Below are 21213 nucleotides of genomic sequence, written 5' to 3' on the forward strand. Positions count from 1 at the left end.
GCAACTTACAATGTTAAGATACTTATTTATGCAGCTGGGTAATTTTTACAGGAGCAATTTAGAGCAAGTACCTTACTCAAGCTAGAGGTGGGAATCGAACGTGCAACCTTTGGGTTCAAAGGCAGTTGCTCTAATCGCTATGCTACCTGCTGTCCAATTTTTAAATAAGGCTCGATAGCAGTGGCGATGAGGAGCAGACATGCATTTTTCTTGATGAACAAGCACAGGGTGTGCTTACACGCCATCTATAAAAATCACCACAGCTGAGATGTATTTGTGCTGAGATGTAGTGTTTGTTGTCTGTGGCCATGTACAAGTCTGACTGTTCTGTTTAGGTTTCAATAGCCTCTTGAGAGATGGAGAAAAAGAGAGAAATCGAGAAAGTCCGCTGTTGGAACGGCCAGGGATTCTGGCTCTTACCAGTAACCTGTGGAAGACTTTTGTCCCGAGGATTGGAAAACTCGCCATGGCTGCCAGCAGCACACAGTCAATTACTATGTTTGTGGGGTCATAAAACAAGAGAATAAATAATAAAATTCGCAGTCAGAGTCCCGGATTCTTTCCTTGTGCCATAATAAAGCCCCATTAATGCCCTATTAATAGATTTGTGTTTGGGCTTGCTGCGTTCAGGGCTTTTCTTTTACTGTCTCCTGTCCCTGCTGGGTTGTGGCCTTATGGGAAAATGGATTAGAAGATGTGGGGATGACGTACAGCTTCCAGGAAGACCAATGTCATGGGAGTTTCTTGTCTCTGTTACTGTGCCATCACTTTTCTACTAAACTGAGAACTAATTAGCTCAACATTTGTGACACTCATGCTGATGACTTTAGGAAGGTTAAGGACATCAAAAAAAATGCAGCATCTTGACCACCAGCTGGGGTTTAAATGGAGGAATTGCAAGTTAAAGACTGAGTCTAAGAAGTATTTAACTATTGGTTTACAAATCAAGTTCAGGGATTTTTTGGAAAGTTTCATGAGCTGGAGGGTTGAAGTGCTGAATGTGAAGCCCACTCTTCCTGCGTGGTGTGTTCAGCTTATGTTTGTCTAGGATTTCTCCTGCTTCTTCCCACATTCCAAAGACATGCTAGTCAGGTGAATCAGTGACTCTAGATTGTCATTAGTGAGCAACTCTGTTAATAGGGGGGAAAAAAAAGACATGTAATCTCAAACAAACCGATTCCATCTCTCATGGTTTGAGAGATGGAAGGTCTTTAGGTCTTATTAAAATTGCTTTTACTCAAGTGGCAGATCCTATATTGTAGCCTTACACACAGAGGAGGGTGGGGGTGGAGGTGTGCCCAGAGATGGACATGGAGAGGAGAGTGTGCACGGTTCTCTGCTGATGAGCCAGAAGAAAGACTGAGTGAACTTCACCCCGTTAGGGTCTGAGTGTGTTTGTCCGGGACAGCTGGTTGCTTCTGTTATCAGATACATGCAAGTGCTTTATTTCAGGTAGAACCAATCAGAGCAGAAGTGGCTGTTTTGAAGGTTTCTGTGTTGTGTTAAGTTGCTGACACATTATGAACACTGGACTCTGTTGTGTACTACCATTTTGGTGGAATTACAGTGCTGGTAACCTTCAGGATCCTGCAAAGTGTAGCCAGTTTTTTTTTTTTTTTTTTATTATAAAAAGGCTGCCCTCTAGTGGCTGTTTGCCCTGTACAGTCTTTGAGAGGTGACCTGTCCAGAAGCAGTGCTTGCCAGACTCCAGGAGGTTGGAGGCTTTGGACTAAGTGGGGGGGGGAAAAATGCAGTCATGTTTTGCTCCCTCGGTCAGGTTACCCAGTAGGCCACTGGAGATAGCGATCTAGTGTAGAGGATTGGACCAAGGAGCAGGGTGCCAGGTCTGGACTCAGATTTTACTTATGTGTTTTAATGAGATTTAAATATGTATGGTATTGGCAGTGCAACATTACTAATGCTGTAGTTATGAAGTGTGTGCGTGTTGTCTTGAAGAATTGCTGAAAGGAGGAGTACACACAGCAAGACCATACCAACCAACATAGGACACTCGTGCAGTGGGTTCAGACAGACAATGTATTATAGTCCTTATAGTAGGATACCGACTCAGTTTAGTAATCAGGGTAAAGACAGGATGTTTGACATTTTCCATTAAGCAAATGCCGTCAAGTAATATTTTTACTGTACTTTAGGAAGTCATTAGCTGTAGGAAGTCATTACATTCAAGCTGCTTGTTTAAAGTGGTTGATTCGTACCGTTTTTCTGTAACCTTGTGAAGATCAACGGTTTTATTTTTGTACAATTCCCTCCAAAGGGCTTTAACTTCTATTTAGGTGACACTTTCATGCAGGGCAGCTTACAGTTGTAGACCAAGCTACTTACAATTATCTGCATATTCACACAGAAAGCAAGGAAGCACAGAGTCATACAGTGCTGCTTGAAAGTATGTGAACCCCTTGTGTCCCTTAGTTTTGCACAAAATTATTTAATGAGAAGCAGTTTTTCCTTCATCTGACATAATAGGTGTGTAATGACAAATTCCATATGTTTAGAAAAAATCATTTTACATTTAGCTGAACTAGCTTTTCTCCAACGCTACTTACAATTCTTTACCCATTTATGTAGCTGGGTACTTTTACTGGAGCAATTTAGGGTAAGTACCTTGCTCAAAGGTATTGCAGCTGGAAGTGGGAATCAGACCTCTGACCTTTGGGTCCAAAAGCAGCAGGTCTAATCATTAAGCTACCAGTTGTCATGCATGCAATAGTAAAGTGGAAGTAGTGCAGATGCAAACTAAGCGAACTCCAACTTGCATTGGTTACACAAGTATGTAAGTAGAATCAGGTATGTAAATAATAATCATTTATAAAATTTAAAATACTTTTTAAAAAAGCTTATTTTCATATTTTATACAAGAATGACCATCCCTGTAGGGTTCACATACTTTCTAGTAGCACTGTATACTATGGCCTGTTTAGATTCAACAGTTAACCTGATACACATGCCTTTAGACTGTGGAAGGAAACCAGAGTACACAGAGGAAACCCCTGTGAACACAAAGAACTTGCAACTCCACACAGATTGTGCTGCACTGAGCTCTGATTTGAACCCTTGGAGACACCAGCAGTCCTTGCTGTGCCGCCATGCCACCAACTTTTTCCACAGTGTCAGCCTGTCTCTTTAGTGAGACCCACGTATGTCAGTAGGCTGTTGGCACTCTGGGGGCATCCAGGAGGGGGGGTGGGGTTTCCTGGCTCCGTGGATGCTTGCGTCAGAGCTCTCCTGGCTGGTGGCACTGGATGAGCCGTCTCTCTGGGAGTGGTTCAGGTTCAAGTTTGGGCCGGATGCAGTCTTGGTCCTGAAGGAGGTGGAGGGTATTTCGACGCTCCCTTCTGACTAATTTTCTCCAGCCTCCTGCTAGGTGAAGTTCGGGAAAAGACGCTTACTGATGCTGGAGCACTTAGCGCTGCGGGAGGGGACTGTTTTTTTTGTATTTCTAGATCATAAGCAGACTGTTTTGTGGTTTGAAAGTGATTGTTTCTCCTTTCTAGCATAACAGTAATGCTAAATTAGTCCCCCCCACTGAACCCATATTTACAGAAATGCCATTTAACATTGAGCTCTTGGCATGGGTGCTTGTGAGTAGACACACAGTCCTTCATACACACACACGCCAACCCCCACACACCTAGATTCCACTCTAAGTGACTCTGGGAGACAAACCATTTGTTTATGTCCAAAATGGGCCACAGAATGAGGTACACTGTTAGAGGTGCTTTTGCTGAAAACGGACTAGTGTAAACGATTGCAGAGTGCCGCTTGACCTTCCTGAAGGGTCATAATGCCCTGAGGATGCAGCGTGCAACAGTCCTTTGTTTCGCACTAAAGCATTATCCCATTTCTGGTCCTTGGCAGCAAGCCTGTGTCGCTTTCTTGGTTTTGTGATGTACTATGCTGTTTTCTCAGTGGTAAACGGCAGCATGCCCATCGCCATACTGTCATTGCTATGTGTTGATGTCTTTCTGTGGGTGTTGTTTGTTGAAAGGTAATCACATTCATTTACCTTAACCACGTTTGATCATGGGTCAGTAACTCAAGCCATCAAGAAGGCTGTTTTAAATGTACATTTTAATCAGTGTGTGCTTTACACCTAAAAGACCCAGTGATTTGATTTAATTTCAGGCTAATTGTGTTGGTAAAGCAATTAAGACCAGATGTGCAAATAAGTTGCATACTTTGTTGTTCTGGACTTGCTGACCTGTCACCTGTAGGAGTTGCCGTCTGAGGCATGGGATTATAGACTTGTGCACTGTGGCAGAAGTGGGGGTTTTCATTTGGGCAGCGGAGGGCCAGTGATGGAGTGTCTCTGCAGGACCTTTGATGGTGCAACCCACCCCATCTTCTCCTGCAATTTTCTTCTCAGCCCCCTGAGGAGTAATACCTTAGGATTAGTAACATACTCCAAAGCCCCACCATCTTCAGCATTTCCTTTATGAAACAGATAACTGGCACAGGACTGTGAAAAGGGGTGAGGATGGATGGAAGTGTGCTCCATCAAAAATGATCTGTAACAAACTTTAGTGTTCCCTAACAATAGTGAAGGTGAGGATAACAAAAGTAGTACAGAATATTGGTTGAGAGTTGTAAATATGCCCCTACTGACAGTTTGAAGCCTCTATCATGGTATCTTCATAGTGCACATGGCCAACACTCTAATGGAATCTGTCTTAAAAAATTTCCTTTATATAACTTAGTATACTTGCATAACCAATGGGCCCACAGTTGTGCTGTGAAATGTGACATCTCATCTCTTATATCCTCAGTTTTCAGAGGGATAGAGGTTTCTGCATCCTAAGGTTAACCCTCTTGACCAATGTGGAAACAACAACATAGAGAAATGGAAGAGCTGGCAGAAAAAAGCAGTTTGGTAGAGAGGCACAATTAATTCTGGCTGTCTTTTGTTTAACATTTTCAGAGGCATGGAGGGAGAGGGACTTGCTAATGGCCACAACATTTGGCTAGTAACCCTTTGCTGAACAGCAAATATAAATACTTCCTGTTCTATGGAATTGTGTTGCTCTATACCCTCTTCTGCTGACCTCCTGTTATGTTGTTTGTCTGGAACTAATTCCTCCTGTGTGTTTTAATGTTTTTATTTTGTTGCATTTCCCCATCCACAGTGAAAGCTAACAATACTCTAGGGGGTATGAGTGTACCTTGACCAGGGCTTCAACACTAGTCTCCTTAAATTGATGGTGAGGTTTATTCAATGTTGTTTACTTGTGTAATGCGAAATGGAGGTGAACCTTGTCTGGAACTCTCTGCAATGGTGTGTGTGCGTGCGTGTGTGTGCGCATGTGTGCGCGTGCATTAGTCAGGCACTAGTCAAAACCTGTTTCTCATTTTACTTTTTTAACACTACCTAAATATGGTACCACGGTACATTTATCTTCAAGCACTCAAGGTTTTCACGTCGGTAAACAAATCATATTAGTGAGCCGTAAGGAAATATAAAGCTGGAAGAGGGAGGAAGATGTTAATCTATGCAAAATCATTGGCCCTGACCTCTCCTTGTCATAAGTTCACAAGTGCCGACCTGTCCCAGCGTTCCTTTCAGCGGTATCTCTGTAGACAGTATTACATAAAGCAGTAGGAGCTGAGAATGTCAAAGGTGGTAATATTTAAAGAGAAGCTCACCTTTGTTCCCAGCTGTCTCGTGGCATCAGACACTCCTCCCCCAGGTTCCTGTCTGGGTTTCAGCCCAATGACTTTCACAGGGCGTGCGGGTGTCTTGATGCAGACCTTCTGGAAAGCAGGGTCCCCGCCAGCTCTAAGGTGGTGGCACATGATGTCGGGGCCCCGAAACACTAGGGGTGCTGTTCAGAATACTGTCACATGGGCGGTCTTTCAAACGGGAATTTGAAAAGCAGCACAAATTTTGTGCACATGTCAGGAGCAGAGTAAGAGTGTGGTTTTCCAGGAATGTGGAATGTCAGCGCCGATCGGTTGTCGTGAGGGAAAGTGGAGAGGAATGCTTGTACATCAGCTAGACTGCTGAAACAAATACACTCGCAATGATTTAGTCACACCATATGCAAGTAATTTTACTGTTAGGAGAGATTTTTATAAGAACATATCTTAATTACTTCCACATTACTGATTAATGGCCCTTTTTTTGAATTTGTCTTTCTGACATTTGACATCTTACGGAAGATCTTTTAAAGTAACTTTTTTTTAATAATTTTTATTCACTTGTTTCATCCATGAAGTGAATTGTCAATGCTTTTCAATTCATGTCCTATAAGCCCAAATACACAAAAATGTATCTGTAAAAAATGTTATGAATGCTGTCCAAAGAGAAAAGTCCTCTAGATGGCCACTTTTGTTAACACTCTATAATTGTTGATTTCCATACATTCATTGTTCTGGTTATTAATGCTGTTGTTGTCATTTTCCTGTCTTCCTTGGACATTATCCTGACAACAGTTCAGAAGATTTCTCTGCGATTCGCCACTAGAGGTAAGGTGGGTTTTTTTTTTTTTTTTTTTTTTTAATTACTGCTGCCCCCACTTTCACAGCTCTTTTTTTTTTTTTGTAATATCCCCCTATTGTTGTAAGTGTCATTTCTAATGCTGTACTTCTGTTCACTTTGCTGTTGTACTAGGGGTTTAAGGGCTTGGAAGTAGTCGTCATCTGTGGGAATTAGACCAGAAAACAAACAGGAAGAAACTTTTGGGTTTCGTGTGGATTTTTTTTTTTTTTTTTGTCCTTCTATTCAGGAGAAAATGCAGAAGCCTTTGACTTACAACGGAAAATTATAGCAAAGCAGTGCTAGTAAGTATTTTTTAAATCCATAACGGAACTTCATCTACTGGATCAATTAAGAAGTAATAGTTACTTCACCACCGAGCTGATGGATCTGGGTAGATTTATGATACAACTAAAGAAACTCAGAACAGCAGCTATGTGTGCAGTGGACACAGTATAAAGATGGCGAAGAGATGCCACCAGACCATAGCAGGCTGGCCATCAGCACAGCAAGGGTCTGTAATTAAATTTTCAGCCTGTACCAATTACACTGGCAATTTGGTGTGTAGGGATTTTTTTGCGTTGTTTGTTCAGAGCACAGCGGTGTGGCTGAGGGGCCCATGTGATCCCGTGAGCCTCCCCACAGGCCTGCAAGCCCTGGGTCTAATGAAGATCGTTAGCGTTTATAGGGAACAAGCTTTTATCACCTCGTCAAGGCTAGCAGCCAGACCTTCTCCGTTCCCGCTCTCTGTATTTGCACCCTGCTCCCCCTCTGCTCCAAGGTTCTTCTTTCTTGATCCTCTGCTCTGTGTCTCCTCTTACACCTGTCTCCGCCCCTTGTCGCCCTCTTCCCCCCCTAAAACATTGTGCTTTTTTCCAGGAAGGTGGTGTGCCTCTTCTCATTGCTGTCTGCTTCCAATTAGAGCAAACCGTTAAACACTCTCCTGTGCTTGCGCGCACACTCACGTGTGCCAATGCTGCTGCAGGAACTTGTGCTGAGTCCTTTGTGTTTATGTATCCTAAACTGAAGGACAACAATTAGCATTTCCTGCCAAATGGTTTTCTGTGCGTGTGTGCACATTTATGGAGGTGCAGTTTCGAAACACCGCAACCCTTTGACTCTAAACAGCAGACGGTGCCAGAGATAGGAGTTAAATTTCACTCTGTCTCATGTTTGCCTTTCTGCTTGCTTCTCTCTCTCTCTCTCTCTCTCTCTCTGTGTGTGTGTGAGTGTAGGAGAGAAAGAGACTGACAGGTTATGAGAATTACTCTAGTAAATGATCTCCATCTTTGTGAACCTTACAGCTGTAACTGAGTAAGACAGCAACTGAGAAACGTTATTGTTCCCAGCAGGCCTGAGCTGTTCTTTGTTTTGGGTAATTTCTTTTTTATTGCCCCTTGTTTTGTATGTATGTGTGTGCGTTTGCATGCACTCATTGACAGGCGCTAAGCTGCCTAACAAGGGTGTTGTGTAATTAGTAGTGGAGCTTTTTTTATGGACCCCAGGGCTCAGACACCCCCTTCACCCACTGTGGCTGACATCATAGCTGTGGGAGTCAGCAGGAGTAATGCAGATACACTGCGGCTGCCCAGATGCTAGGCCCTGCGGCTTTCTGGAAAATACTGGGTCCAGACACACAGGTTCCGGTCTGGTCCTGGACCAACCTAACACTCCTTATTCTGTGTGGTGCGCCAGTGTCTCGCATCCGATTGCCGTGATGAGTGCAGACAAATTTGTTCGAGAAAATGAACAAATTTAAGGGACTGTGTAATGACCGTGGTCCTGATAGCCTTGGAAGAGTAACGGTCCTTGGGGTGTTGTACTGTGACTGACCTGGAGTGCTCTGTAAAGGCTGCAACCTAAAGAGAAGTTGATAGAACTCCTTCCAAGTAAACACGCAACTGCCTGGGAGACTTTCTCATGTGTTTACTTCATGGATATTGCGTTATTTCCACGTCAGGACAAACAAACCATCACTGAGCACTTTAACCACCTGCCTGTGATGTTTTCTGTGTAATTGAGCACACATGGCTACCCCCAACAATAAGGCTTGCCCAAATCCTTGCACTCTGACCTAGCTGCCACCCATGTGTTTGTATGTGTTATTCAGCGCTAAGGTCAGTGCAGGCCTACAGCCCTCCTGTTCTGCCCACTCCTGTCCCTCTCTTCTTACCATCTACATCTGTTTGACGTTAATTCCCCGCAGGTCCCCCTCCCGGCCGCACTTGAGAGGTCCTCACGCCTGAGAAATCCGATACCGCGGCACGATTCTGTGGGACACACTTAGAGAGAAAACGTGGAGCAAGCGTTTTGAGGGAAGGGTGGGCTGCAGGATTAGAGAGAAGGGGAGCGAGGGAACGGTGCTTTTTGTGATCAACAGTCATATCCTGTTATGACAGTTCTGACAGCAGTAGCATGTTAGCTTTGCAAAGAGGCAGTCGTACAGGGAGAGGAGGGCAGCGGACGGTAATACGTATGGGCAGAAGTAGTAGCACAGATGAGTGGGGCCCCCAGTTTTTCGTACAGCTAACGCAGTAAAGTGACGCTAATACTTGCCCATTGCTCACAGAGACAGACGAGAATGACGTACAGGTAGGCGCTGGTGTGCTTCTGTTTTTGCGGAAAAGTTAGATGTGACGGCTCTGCCGTCAGTTCCTTTTCCATTATGCACTGCTACGCATGCAAGTGTGCATTTGCACACACTGTGTGCATGTTAACAGGATTGAAAAAAATGTCAGCTGACCACTGGCACAGTGGGTTGTACATAACTATGAGTCATGGTCTGGAGTGGGCAATCCATTTCTGTCACCCTGAGACCCACCTTATAAATGGTCAGGTGCTGTAGAGACTGTGGGGCTGGGGCAGTCTTGCAGTAATGGAGAGGAAGCAAATGGGGAATATGAGAGGCACACCTGGGAGTGTGTAACCTGGGGTTGTTTCAGTGAAGTGAGTTTTTAGGTTGGATTGCCACAGTGGCAAGGCTGTAATAGTTAGGCCTTCCTATTAGGTGACAATCAGACTGTCGGTTGCAGTTCAGATTCTAAAGGACACAAATGCCCTTTCTTTTTTCCTTGCATCATAGCTGTGCAATAATACATGCATTATGTGTATTGTCATGCTTTGAAATCACCAGGTAACGTAGAGGGTCAGGCTGTGGCTGTGTACTCGAAGGGCTCAGGTTCAAATGCCACTTCTGTTCTACCTTTGAGCTGAATACTTACTTAGCATAAACTGGTACAGTAAAAATTTCCCAGCAGTTTAAATGGGTGAAACTGTAAATTCTGGTATAGAAACCTCACATTCTAAGTCACTTTGGAGAAAAGTGGTAGTAACTAAATGCTTAATTATGTTTTCAACATAAAGGCGACTTCTGAGCTATACGCAAAGAAAGACAGAGTGATACTCCTATCTGAGTCACTTACTGTGTGCCTGGTATTGGTGGGCCTTGAGGAGTGGACAAATGCACTGAAATGGTAACCTCTGCAGAACTTGCAGAGACAGTGCTAGCAGCCTGTTAATGGTTGCCACCCACTCCAACAATAACAACAATGGATGTGCACTGCACCGCCCTTCTCAGGCTTATAGTGAGAAAAGAGAGTTGGCCGGTATTAAATGTCCTCCGAATTTAGCCTGTCTTAAATGGATTGTACACAAGTTAGTCGAGACTTGCAGAGCAGCATTGTTCCTGCTTCCAAATCAGCTATGTGTGGTGACCAAACGTGAAATTCGTTTGCGTCGCATAGCGAACCCCAAAGGTCAGAAACTTTAGGTTGGGCACAGGGGGATCGTATTCTGAGTGCAGAAGAGTCGCCAAGCAGGTGTTTCCAATCAAGCTGCCATTTAATTTGGCCAAGGTAACCCCTGTTGTTGGCTCATTTGGAAGGGGGTGGCACTCTCGGTTTTCACACCATGGATTACCAAGGTATTTGCGTGGTGTTGTGATAACCATCTGAATCCAAGGGTTTAACTGAGCCCAGATGTGACAGTCGGGGGGGGGGGGGCTTCCCTTCTTTATGCTGCTACCAAGCTTTTTGAAGTCACAGTGAATTGCCCCAACCCCTTCACTTACCTGACAGGAGGCTCTGGCCAGTCTCAATAAGTAAGCAAACCTATGGCAGAAGAAACCAATTTGAGACATATGCAGACTCCCACATAAAGAGAGGTGGGGTGGATGAAAAATCTGTTATAAAAACCTCCCTTCCTGTAAAAGTAGTGGGGCTATTTTGAGATTTACTGTTTTTGCTCATGCAGGGATCATTATTAAAATGGCTTCTTTCTCCCCCCTGCATGTTGGCTGAGTGGGTGAAGGGGCCTCTTCTAATGGCACTCCCACATTTGGGGCCCATTAGTTGAGTGGGCTACTGTACAGCCCTGGTTTGTTGTTTTGTAGCTGTGCTGAGGGGCTCTCTGAGAAGTCAGCTTAGCTCTCTTTTGCTCTGTTTGCTTTTTGGGCATGGTCTCTTAACCAGGGAGGGGCGACTCGCCTCGCCTGATCTGCTCCTGTACTTAGGTGTGGGGGAGTTTGGCGCAAGCGTGGCCCCTTGGAGCTGGAGCCACATTTTGTGGCTGAAACCACTTCTGTACACCTCGGCTCTTCCTGAGCAAAAACTACAGGAATCCCTGTGGAGTGGTGTGTGTATGCACCTGGCATAGACCAAACCCTTATAAGTGGTTCAACTGATCCTGCTTTTATTGCCTCATTGGTCTGCTGTGTTTCCTTAGGCACCACGAAGTGTAATGATTAAGGGCACAAATTTGCCAGTTCAGTCCTTGGATTATTTCTGTAATATATATTTTGAAGGATGGTCATGGCAGGTATTAGGGTTGATTCCATGGTGTCTAAAAGTCTTTGTCCTACCAAATGAGATTATTAGACTAGGCTTGTCGTCCAGCTGTCATGAGCCGTATCGTGTTTGGCTGTCCATTCCTTTGTTCATGTATTTATACTTTGTCTTTGCTTCTGTCCTCTGTCATCCCTCATCCTAGCTTTTGTGTTTCGTTTTGGTAACTGACCTCTCATTTACCCTAGTCTCTTTATCTGAACATGTCAGTGCTATCATGTCCTGCTCCCTCCCCACTCTACATTCTCTTATTGTGCTGCCCTGTCTCTTTATAACCTTTGCAGGCAGAAACGGCTCCTGATGGACCAGACTGTGGCTACGGCTCCTTCCACCAGCAGTACTGGTTGGATGGACACATCGTTGCAGTGGGGGTGATTGACATTCTGCCCAACTGTGTGTCCTCAGTTTATCTGTACTACCACCCAGACTTTGCTCGCCTCTCGCTGGGGTCCTACTCCGCACTCAGGTGAGCACGTGATTTGACCTTTGTGTGTGACACTCCCTTGTCCATTCCTCAGCAAGTTTGGACTTGGCTGCATTACTCTCTCTCTTCAACATTGTTTAGGGGCAAATCGCTTCACCTGGTGTTGAGCTAAACTAGGAAAGCATACAGGGATGCAGTTCTCGGTTGCTTGAAAGGCTAACCATTGCCTTGTAAAGATACCTCATCTTAACTCGTCTATCAAACAATTAATCTCTTGCGGTTCTCTGTGTCATCTAGTGGCACCATGCTTCATTCATCGCAAGTGTGCACTCCTGCTTTCAGTTTCCTGGTTTGTCTGGCTTTTTGGTCTGAATGTGGCAGAACTGTGATCAGGAACCCACTCAAATACAACCCACACACACTCCTTTTCATGTGTATATATATATATATATGTGTAGCCTCAGATGTGAACTATTCTGGCTGTTTGTGTGTACATATGTACATGTGAGTTTGCGCTGACTGCTTCCTCTGCCAGTCTGAGCTGTTCTCAGATGGAAGCCTCACCTCTTTGCTGCTGAAGACAATATAAGCATAGCGCTCTTCTCAGAACACCCCTGTCATCAGAAGTTTACTCCCACCTCCCCAGTATTTTATGATGTCTAGTCCAAGACCAACAACCGTGTGTGGATGTGTGTGTATATACAAGGCTCTATAAAAATCATGTATAAGAGATTAAATATTCTTATGAAACTGATGAGACCACAAATCCTTCTTGTTTGTTCTTGTTCTCCCAGAGACAGTTTTTGAATACCCCTTCACCTCCCCTCCAGTGTGCATTGTGTGGATGAGAGGGTTGTAACTGAACCCCTGCCCACATTCATAGGACACCTCTTGCTGTCATATCTGGATGTGTAAATGTGGCAGAAGTGTTTTAAACTGAAGTGTGCTTCCATATAAAGATGAAACATTCAGGTTTATCATGGTTGGACAAATGAATTGCCAGGTCAGAGATGCTTGATTCATGCTTTGTGTATGTGTGTCAGAGGTTTCTGTGTATGTCTGCGTGTTTAGATGTTTTAGGTTTGTGGTTGCTGTCCTGCTGTTAGGAGTGAGAAATTGTCAAAGTCAGACATTTCCTCGCCTTTTTTCCCCAGCCCTAACGTCTTCTGTTAAACTATCACAGAAACTGCTCTAGCAGTTGTGTGTTGTTATGGATTCAGTGCTCCTCAGTAATATTCTGAAGTAGTAAATGCAGGGATGACTTCTACATTATAAAATGTTTTTGTTTGTTACTTCCTGAGTTTAAAAAAAAAATTAACAAAAATCTGAGAAGACTCTTTAGACTATTCATTTGCTAAGCCTACAATTTGCCTGCTTTCTGCTGGTGCTTGGAGTGTGTCTTCTGCTAATGAGTGATGGAGATGGAAAGACAGGAGGGAGACCAGGGGTGTCCAGAAGGGTATCCTGTGTTCTCTGGCCATGGTTGCTACATTTCTGTCTGAATGGCAGAGGAGACGTTGCTACAGCAACTGTCCTTTCTCCCTGGGCTTTTGTAAGAAAGTTGGATAGTGCTGGGATTTGGGTATGGGAGGGTGTCCTCAAGTGGACATTGTGACTGCAGTGCTGTTGTCCTAAGAGCAGATGGTGTCAGGCGTGGTGTTGGTGAGGGGGGGTATGTGTGCTTCAGCATGCACGTATGTGTGCCCTTGTCAATACACTTATGTTTTCCAGGGTTCTTGTATCTATGTTCTGATATGAATTTGCAAAAATGACTTTCCTGCTGCCAATATATGTCTGTCCTTCCATTCATTTGTGTCTCATTTTTGTGCAAAGCCCAGAGAGACAGACGAACAGCAGTGGGCCACATTAACTTCAAGCAGAGGCCTGGAGAGTGAGGCTGAGGATAATTGGCCTGTGTTGGAGTGTCAGATCAGTGAAGAGGGGATAATGGGGTTGTGGGGTGGGGGGATGCCGGGTTTTTGTGAATGGGGCGCTCGCCTTGGCTCCCCCCACAGCACTCATTCATGCCCAGCCCGGGCCTTTGTGAAGAGGGGATGGGAACCAGGGAACCTGGCAGCACCGTCTGACCTTCCGCCTTCATTCTGCACACCCCCCAATACTCTCCCTCCGGTGCTTTCCTTTTTCTCTGTTTTAAGGCTGAGAAAAAGACCACCTCCCCCCCCCCCACCACAATCTCTACCCCATCTGAACCGGTTAAAAGCGGAAAAGATGGATAGAAGGAAAAATTAAACAAAAGGAGAGTGGAAGGACAGAATGACGGATCGATAATTAAAGTAGATGGACAAAAAGAACGAGAGGGAAAGCAAAGGCACTGAATAAAGCATTTTATATATATATCTAAAAAAGGCTGAATGTTGAATGTGTTGGATAGTTTGTTTAAATCACTGTCTGTCTTGGCGTATTTCTCTTCCTTTCTTAGCCTATTGGGGGTCTGCTTTGTTCAACTTTAACTGACTCTCTATTTTTCCCCATTTCCCACTGTCTGTATTTTATCCAGGGAGATTGCCTTCACGAGGCAGCTGCAGAAGCAGTCCACCAAGCTCTGCTTCTACTATCTGGGCTTTTACATCCACTCATGCCCCAAGATGCGCTATAAGGTATATCTATCTAGCTGTTATTCTGCCCTTGTCCTATTAGCCCTTTCTCCATGGGCGCTGATGCTTAATTGAAATGCCTGATTGCAAATTTTGATAAAACTTCATTAAATCCTACCACTTGCAAAATTAGTGACCACTCTTCTCTCCATATTCAGCACTTTTCTCAACAGTGACACACAGTACTGAAGAAAGAATCAGGAGACATAGCTAAACAAATATGTTTAGCTATACATAGTTACTGCAAGAACTATATTACATCTTTTCATTTAGCTGACGCTTTTCTTCAAAGCGACTTACAATGTTAATTTACCTACAGTTACTTATCTGTTTATACAGTTGAGTAATTTTTACCAGAGGAAAGTATGGCAAGTAACTTGCTCAAGGGTACTACAGGCCAGAGGTGAGATTCAAACCTGCGACCTTTGGGTCCAAAGGAAACAGCTCTAACCACTACGCCACCAGCTGTTCCCAGAACCTCAGATACTCAAGCTATGAGTAAGCCACCTGGCCTTGTAGGGGAAGAAAACGAAGAACTCCCAACCGAAAAGCAAGGGAGAAAAATAAACTTCTGAGGGTGCCAGTGGCTGTGAACTCCTCCAGGGCATTCTAAGTAGAGGGGGGAAAGAAAAAAAAATTAAACTTATACAGCTCTTTGCAAAATTATCGTAGTCACTAGAAGCTTATATGTTGATTAGTTGATATTCAGGTTCAAATATGCAGGTTTTGACCAGCGTGGAGTGCTGGTATCACAGCTGGTCTCATCATGGGGAACCAATACTCAGCAAAAAAAAAAAAAAGAGAGGGTCAGTAACTGACGATATAACGAGACTATAAAGTTTCATACTAACAGACAACACACTTTAGATAAAGTGAAAAGGAATCGCATCCATTATGATGAATGAGCCAAAGAGAAAAGGTTAGTCTTAAGCTTGGATTTAAAGGGTACAGTAAGTAGTTGTCCAGTGCTGGGACTCATTAGTCTAGAGTGGGTCTGTCCCAGAATCGCAGGATGTGATAGAGTACACTCTCAGCAGTGCGCCAGTCCATTTCATGGAATTACATATACACACATTGACTCAGATAAATAGCCCAGTTAACCTAACCATGTCTTTGGATCGAAGGAGGAAATAGGAACACTATACCCGAGGAAAACATGCAAGTTACACTAAGGTGTTGTGAGGCACCAGTAATATCTGCTGCAGCACCGTTTTGCTCGGTGTAAACTAGTCACACTTACAAAGTTAGTCACACTTCAGAGAGTGTAGTATATTTTTCCAGTTAGTTAAAAGATGTAACCAGAAGGTATGAGGTTACCTCAGTGGGTGAGTGAATAATATTTGCTTTGTGAATGAGAAATTGTAAACATATGTACAGAAATTCACAGGCTGAAATCATAAATGTGGTGCCCTCTTGTGATTTATATTTCTGTAAAAAATATGTGGCTAATTGTATTTGCTTTGGCTCTTATATAGTTTTTTCCAGCTGGATTAATGAACTAAGGTGATGAGTGGACACATTTCAACTGGTTCAGCAGGAAAGGCTCTTGTGGAAGGAAAATACATTTCACACCGCAAGTTCTTCAGTGTGAATTAGACGGACCACTCTAGCAAGCAGAGGGCACACTAAAAAACAGACTGAAACATGAGCCCCTATTCTGTAAGATATGCTGTTTGAAAACTGAATTTGCAGATACAAGTTTTGGTACAGAGCACTGTTGCTATTTTCTTGTGGAAGGTCCCTAACCCGAATAGCTTAAAGTATTCCGTTTTATAGATGGTGGACATTGTAAGCTAGGTGCAAGTCACATCTCCTGAGAAAAGAGCGGTAGTCATTTTCAGAGTGTAAATGTAATGTGTTTTGGTTTTACCTGTTTGAAAATGCAATGCAATGCAAGGCAGGTTTCCCATGAGTGAGTGGGAGCATCATGTTAACGGGGCCTAAGGGATTTCACTGGGATCAAAAAAGATTATTCAAGGAGTAATTTCCTCAAGGGTTGTGGTGGTTCAACATCACTGTGGTGTGTAACGCCCTGCTGCCCCTAGCAAGACACGCTTGTTTTAATCCTGGAGAAGAGTTCTGACACACTCCCTGGTGTTGTTTGATTTATGGTAACGCCTTTCATGTCAGCGTTTGCACAACTGCTGATCATTTCCCTTGCTGTTTGTTGTTTTAATCCCTGCATTGAATTCCATCATCGTTTCCTTTTTATTCACTTGTGTTTATGAGACGTAACTTTGGACACTCTTCACACTACTGCAGAATTTAAGTTTTATAGTCATCGAATAACATTGCATATTTTTCCATGCCGGAAAGTACTAACGGGAGCAGAGACACCTGCGAGAAGTGTTAATTCTCCCTCCCCTGGCTCCAACTTGTCTATTCACTAAGCCCCTCCACCTCCTGGTGCCCCTTCTACCACATAAGGGGTTGAGGCACCCACAGATACACATTTGGGAACAATTTTCCCTGCTCTAGCTTTGCTGTAGGGTCCACACTGAGCAAAACAGTAGACATGCTTCCAGCTAAGAGTTCCTCCTTCCAGGTTTCGCTGTCTGCAATAAATCTGCAGGAGCCGTGAAGCATTATGGTCCATCTTCGCTGGAGCTGAGCTTGTACTTTCTAGTATGCCATGAACCAGCAAAGCATTCTGAAGTCCTTAGCGCTCTGTTCATTTCTTGCTGTGGTCAATTAAGTAGGGCTTTGAGTAATCATAAAGAGACCATTGCTGGAGACATTATTCAAGAGTTAACATAATGGTTTTGGATGCTAGTTGAGGATGTGTTGTGAAAGTTTCCTCTGCAGGGCACTTAGAGCTATCATTTTTTTCTGTAGCTCTGGGGTAAAATGGAAAGTACTTCCAAGAGTAACCTTTTGAAAGCAAGCAGCACTTCTACCACTGTAGTATAGCTGCAGAATTGCAGCCGAAACTTGTGATTTGAATTTTTCCGCCTGCTCAAACGAGCGGTACATGATGTGGAGCGAAACAGGTCCTTGGAGTACAGCCGCAGCCATGCAAATGCAGAATGTAAACAACGTAACGTGAACACCGGAGGGGCAAAAATTAGGCCCAGGATACAGAGCGGGGGGGCTGAGAAGTGTGGCAAGACAATGCTTTGAGGGGGTAAGCTATCAATGGGCCAACCGGCTAAGTAGCGCACAGGACAAGACAGGCAGGGGGAGGGGGAAGGGGGATGTAAATATAACGGACGAACCAGGCTGTCCCAGAGCGGCGCTAGGGAGCGAGGAAGAGAAGGAACTGCAGAATGCATTAGCAGTTGAGGAAAAGGTCAGTGCTGAGGCAGCTTCTGTGCTGCTCCAGAACAAGATGGGGGGGGGGGGGGGGGTGTGTTTCAGTTGTAGCAAGGTACAGATCCATGCTGTTATTTCTACAAGCATTTTTCTTCTTGCTTTTTGCCTTTAATCACATATACACTATTTTAGGTTAGTTCACCGTTAAAATAATATTAATTTGGGCAGAAGTATTTGTCTCAATTTTACATCTTGTTTTCTACTTGAGTTCAGTACCTGGTTCATGTGTAATTCGGCAGTAGCAGGGAGTTGGGGCTTGAGCTGGCAACCCTCTGGTTACGAGTCCATGTCTTTTACTGCTCCAGTACCTGTAGGTACATTTAAATAAAAATAAACATATGGATATTCCACCTGTCTTAAGATGTACAGTAAGTCATCTAGAAGGAACACATTAAGTCTGAGCATTTATTGGCTGGGCCCAGGGCTGAGGTCCCTAGACAAGTACAGGGAGCTTTAAAATACAGCAACTGCTGACCTAGCATACACTCAGAGTTCCACACCCTCCCAGCTCTCACACATACACACACAGCGCAATGGAATAATGACATGAGCCAAGAACCACTCCATTCAGTCACTCTTTCATTCATTCATTTGTTTAATCCCCCCTTCATTCCCTATCTTCGCTGTGCCCCTGGTGAATCTTAATGCTCACTATGACAAGGAGTGAATGTGGGTTTTTTTTTTTTTTTTTTTTTTTTTTTTTTTCTGTCGTCCTCCCCCCCCCCCCCCCTTCCTCAATATTTAATTCTGTCTAAGGATGTCTTTCCCTGCTGTGTGTTTGGCAACTGTTTGGTCAGAATACCAGGCAGTGGCTGCTGCAGACACACCCAGAGGTTGCCAGTTCTTCAGATAAAGGCATTTATACCCCTCCAGTTGGTATAGAGTTGTGATTGAATACTTTGGTCCTTTCCTCCCCCTGCCCTCCGCAAGTTTCTCTGGGAGCCTGTGGTAGGGTGAGGAGGTCGCTATGTTCCCACCCACAGACATGCAGATTGTCCCATCACTATACATCTGCAGACTCACCAAGTACCTAATTAATGCCTGGCCCTTCAGGGCTATTGACTGCATTCCACTGCATCCATATTGAAATTCCCACCCGTGTATTAAAAGCTGGGTTGAAGGTTCTTCATTGGTTATGCTCTGCTACTGGTGTTTTTGTACAAACGCACTGAACTTTTTCTGGTTGTGATGAGCTTTTAGAAGCCTACTTATAGTTCACAGTTGCGTATTCTCGATTTACGGCTGACTGCAGTTGAATCCGCCTTCCGTGTCATCACATTTTATACTGGTGTATTATGTTGAGTAGTTGCAATGGTGGTAAACTTGTTTATGGAGTCTGTTCCCATATCAAAGTCATGCTGATGTTAGACCAGGTGTTGCTATTTTCACAAGTCATGTTGGATTTCACACTTCCTCTGATCTCATTTGCTGAACTGAGCTCATTTTTGGTGCAAAGTCATCTCACTTCAGTGGTACATCTCAACTTAGATACATTGTCTGAAAACAGCAGCACAGATTTTCTGTTGCCTTAGACCAGTACCCATAAGTTTTCAGTTTGACATGGGCCAAGGGACCCTCTAGGGGGCACACGTCCACCTTTAGCACCATGAGAAGGACTCCAAGCCTGGACCAAAAGTTAACTAACACTGTAAGCTAGTAACAGCCCATAAGCTGCCAAACCCAAGGCTCTGCTTCGATCCCCTCTCCGGCACCATCTGACAGCCTTTTGATTTTTCCAAGGCCAAAAATGTGTCCAATCAACTGGGTAATTAACCAGAGAGCTGGACCAGGCCTGGAGCTGCTCTTTATCTGAGCAAAGGCAGGCAGCCATTTGTTACTCCTTCTTGCACTCCACCCCCCTTTCTATGAAACACACGTTTCTCTGTGCCTTCTCAGCCAGGTGTTTTGACATTGCCCCTGCTTGTCGACAGAGCTAGTCCAAAATAAGCAAACTAATTCTTTCCCAGCTCCTGTTTCTGTGAACGGGATGGGACAAGGGTATGAAAATGTTCCATTGTCTGCGAGCGGGTATAGTACGACTAAGGCCCTTTGCACTCTTGACAACATCACCGCTGTAAGTAACCAGTAGTTTAGGCAGTGTGATGCTGTGTTAAGTACAGCTTACGAAGGGTGTAACACTCTCCTGTGCTAGAATGAAGAGTGAGGAGCCAGATCACCTAGTCTTGTGGCTAGAGCAGCCTGAGGGCTACTAGAATTCATTCATTGATCACTGGATTCAACATCAATAACTGCTTGTCTAATGTCGTAGTGCTCCAGGAGGAAGAGTACGCCCTGGATGTGAGGCCAGCCAATTGTAAAGAAATTGCACATTCATTCACAGATGCACATACAGTCTGGAGTCACCAGTTTTGGAGGAAACCCAGATGAACATGGGGAAAACACAAACTCCATAGAAACCAACCCAGATTCCATTCCACGTTTGAACCCTCAGTTCAGAAGCTGTGATGCACCAGTGCTAGTTGCTGTGCCACTAAGGCTACTGAAATGATCAGTACATTCTGACTGTCTAAGTGGATAACTTTGTGTTGTGTTATAATATAAGATGCAGTGGAGGGACAACTGTGAAGCACAATACAGCCTTGCATCCCCATATTCTTGCTTGTTTCTGAAATACCAGAAATTTCAAATGTAAAATTCAGAAAATACTGTGTCCATGTTTTAATCTGGTGAACAACTTTTTGTATACTTCTTTCCATGAAAGTTTTGAATGCGAGAACTCAAGGCACAAGACGGTGTTTAATTCCAGTGGCTTTGGAACTTGACCTCTTGTGGTGTCAGAAGGAATTACATCTTACTGATTTGTTCTGATACAGTAGAAACACGGTTTCTTCGTATACGATAAATGCTAGCTCATACTGCACCAGCTGCTTGTCGTTTATGAAAAAAAATTATTGCAGAAAATGAGACATTTCACAGTTTTAGTTATTGAAGTTGGAATATTTTCCTTCAAGAGGCTTGGAATTGGAGTGAATTGGAACCAGCTGAAATCAATATTTATATAATCTCCTGCAAGACCCTTTAGTTCTCAGTTTTGATTTTAGAATATTTTGCAGTCAGTATATTCAGTGTCCTTTTCTCCACATTCCATGTAGTAATGTGGAACAAAATGCCAGAATCTATATAGTAATGAAATGCATGCTACCTGAAGTAGCACATACCTTCCTGGGATCCATACCCCACATGTCACCGTTTGCAGTGTTTCTCTGAGCCATGACCCTTTTACCTGTGACTCAAATCACCCTTTATGAAACCCCCTTTGACTTTCCTGGTGCACCTCTGTGCCCCTACCATCTGAAACAAAACCCCAGTTTCCTTTGTGGGTTAAAGCACCAAATCTTCTGTTTCTACTCAAGATTTGTGTTCTTTTTCCAGTCATCCCTCCATTTTAATTCCCAGTTACCCAGTAAATGGTTGTAGTGGTCTGGACACCTATAGCATAAAGCTGGGTATAGCCTGGTTGGGATACCAGTCTTTCACAGGAGTATCACACTCATTCACGTAAACATACTT

At 44.0% G+C, this 21213-nt stretch overlaps 1 protein-coding gene across 5 annotated transcripts in view; it reads left to right on the forward strand.

Moving 5' to 3' along the window:
• ate1 (arginyltransferase 1) overlaps positions 1-21213 on the forward strand; it is a 56548-nt gene that overhangs the window by 18604 nt on the left and 16731 nt on the right. For all 5 annotated transcript variants that reach the window (XM_029253955.1, XM_029253953.1, XM_029253951.1 and 2 more), the window contains 3 exons: positions 6448-6480; positions 11616-11797; positions 14274-14373. In XM_029253955.1, the coding sequence (XP_029109788.1) occupies positions 6448-6480; positions 11616-11797; positions 14274-14373 (315 nt within the window). The remainder of the gene's footprint in view (positions 1-6447; positions 6481-11615; positions 11798-14273; positions 14374-21213) is intronic.

The sequence above is a fragment of the Scleropages formosus genome, chromosome 8 (genome assembly GCF_900964775.1).
Source record: "Scleropages formosus chromosome 8, fSclFor1.1, whole genome shotgun sequence".
In the NCBI taxonomy this organism is placed as follows: domain Eukaryota; kingdom Metazoa; phylum Chordata; class Actinopteri; order Osteoglossiformes; family Osteoglossidae; genus Scleropages; species Scleropages formosus.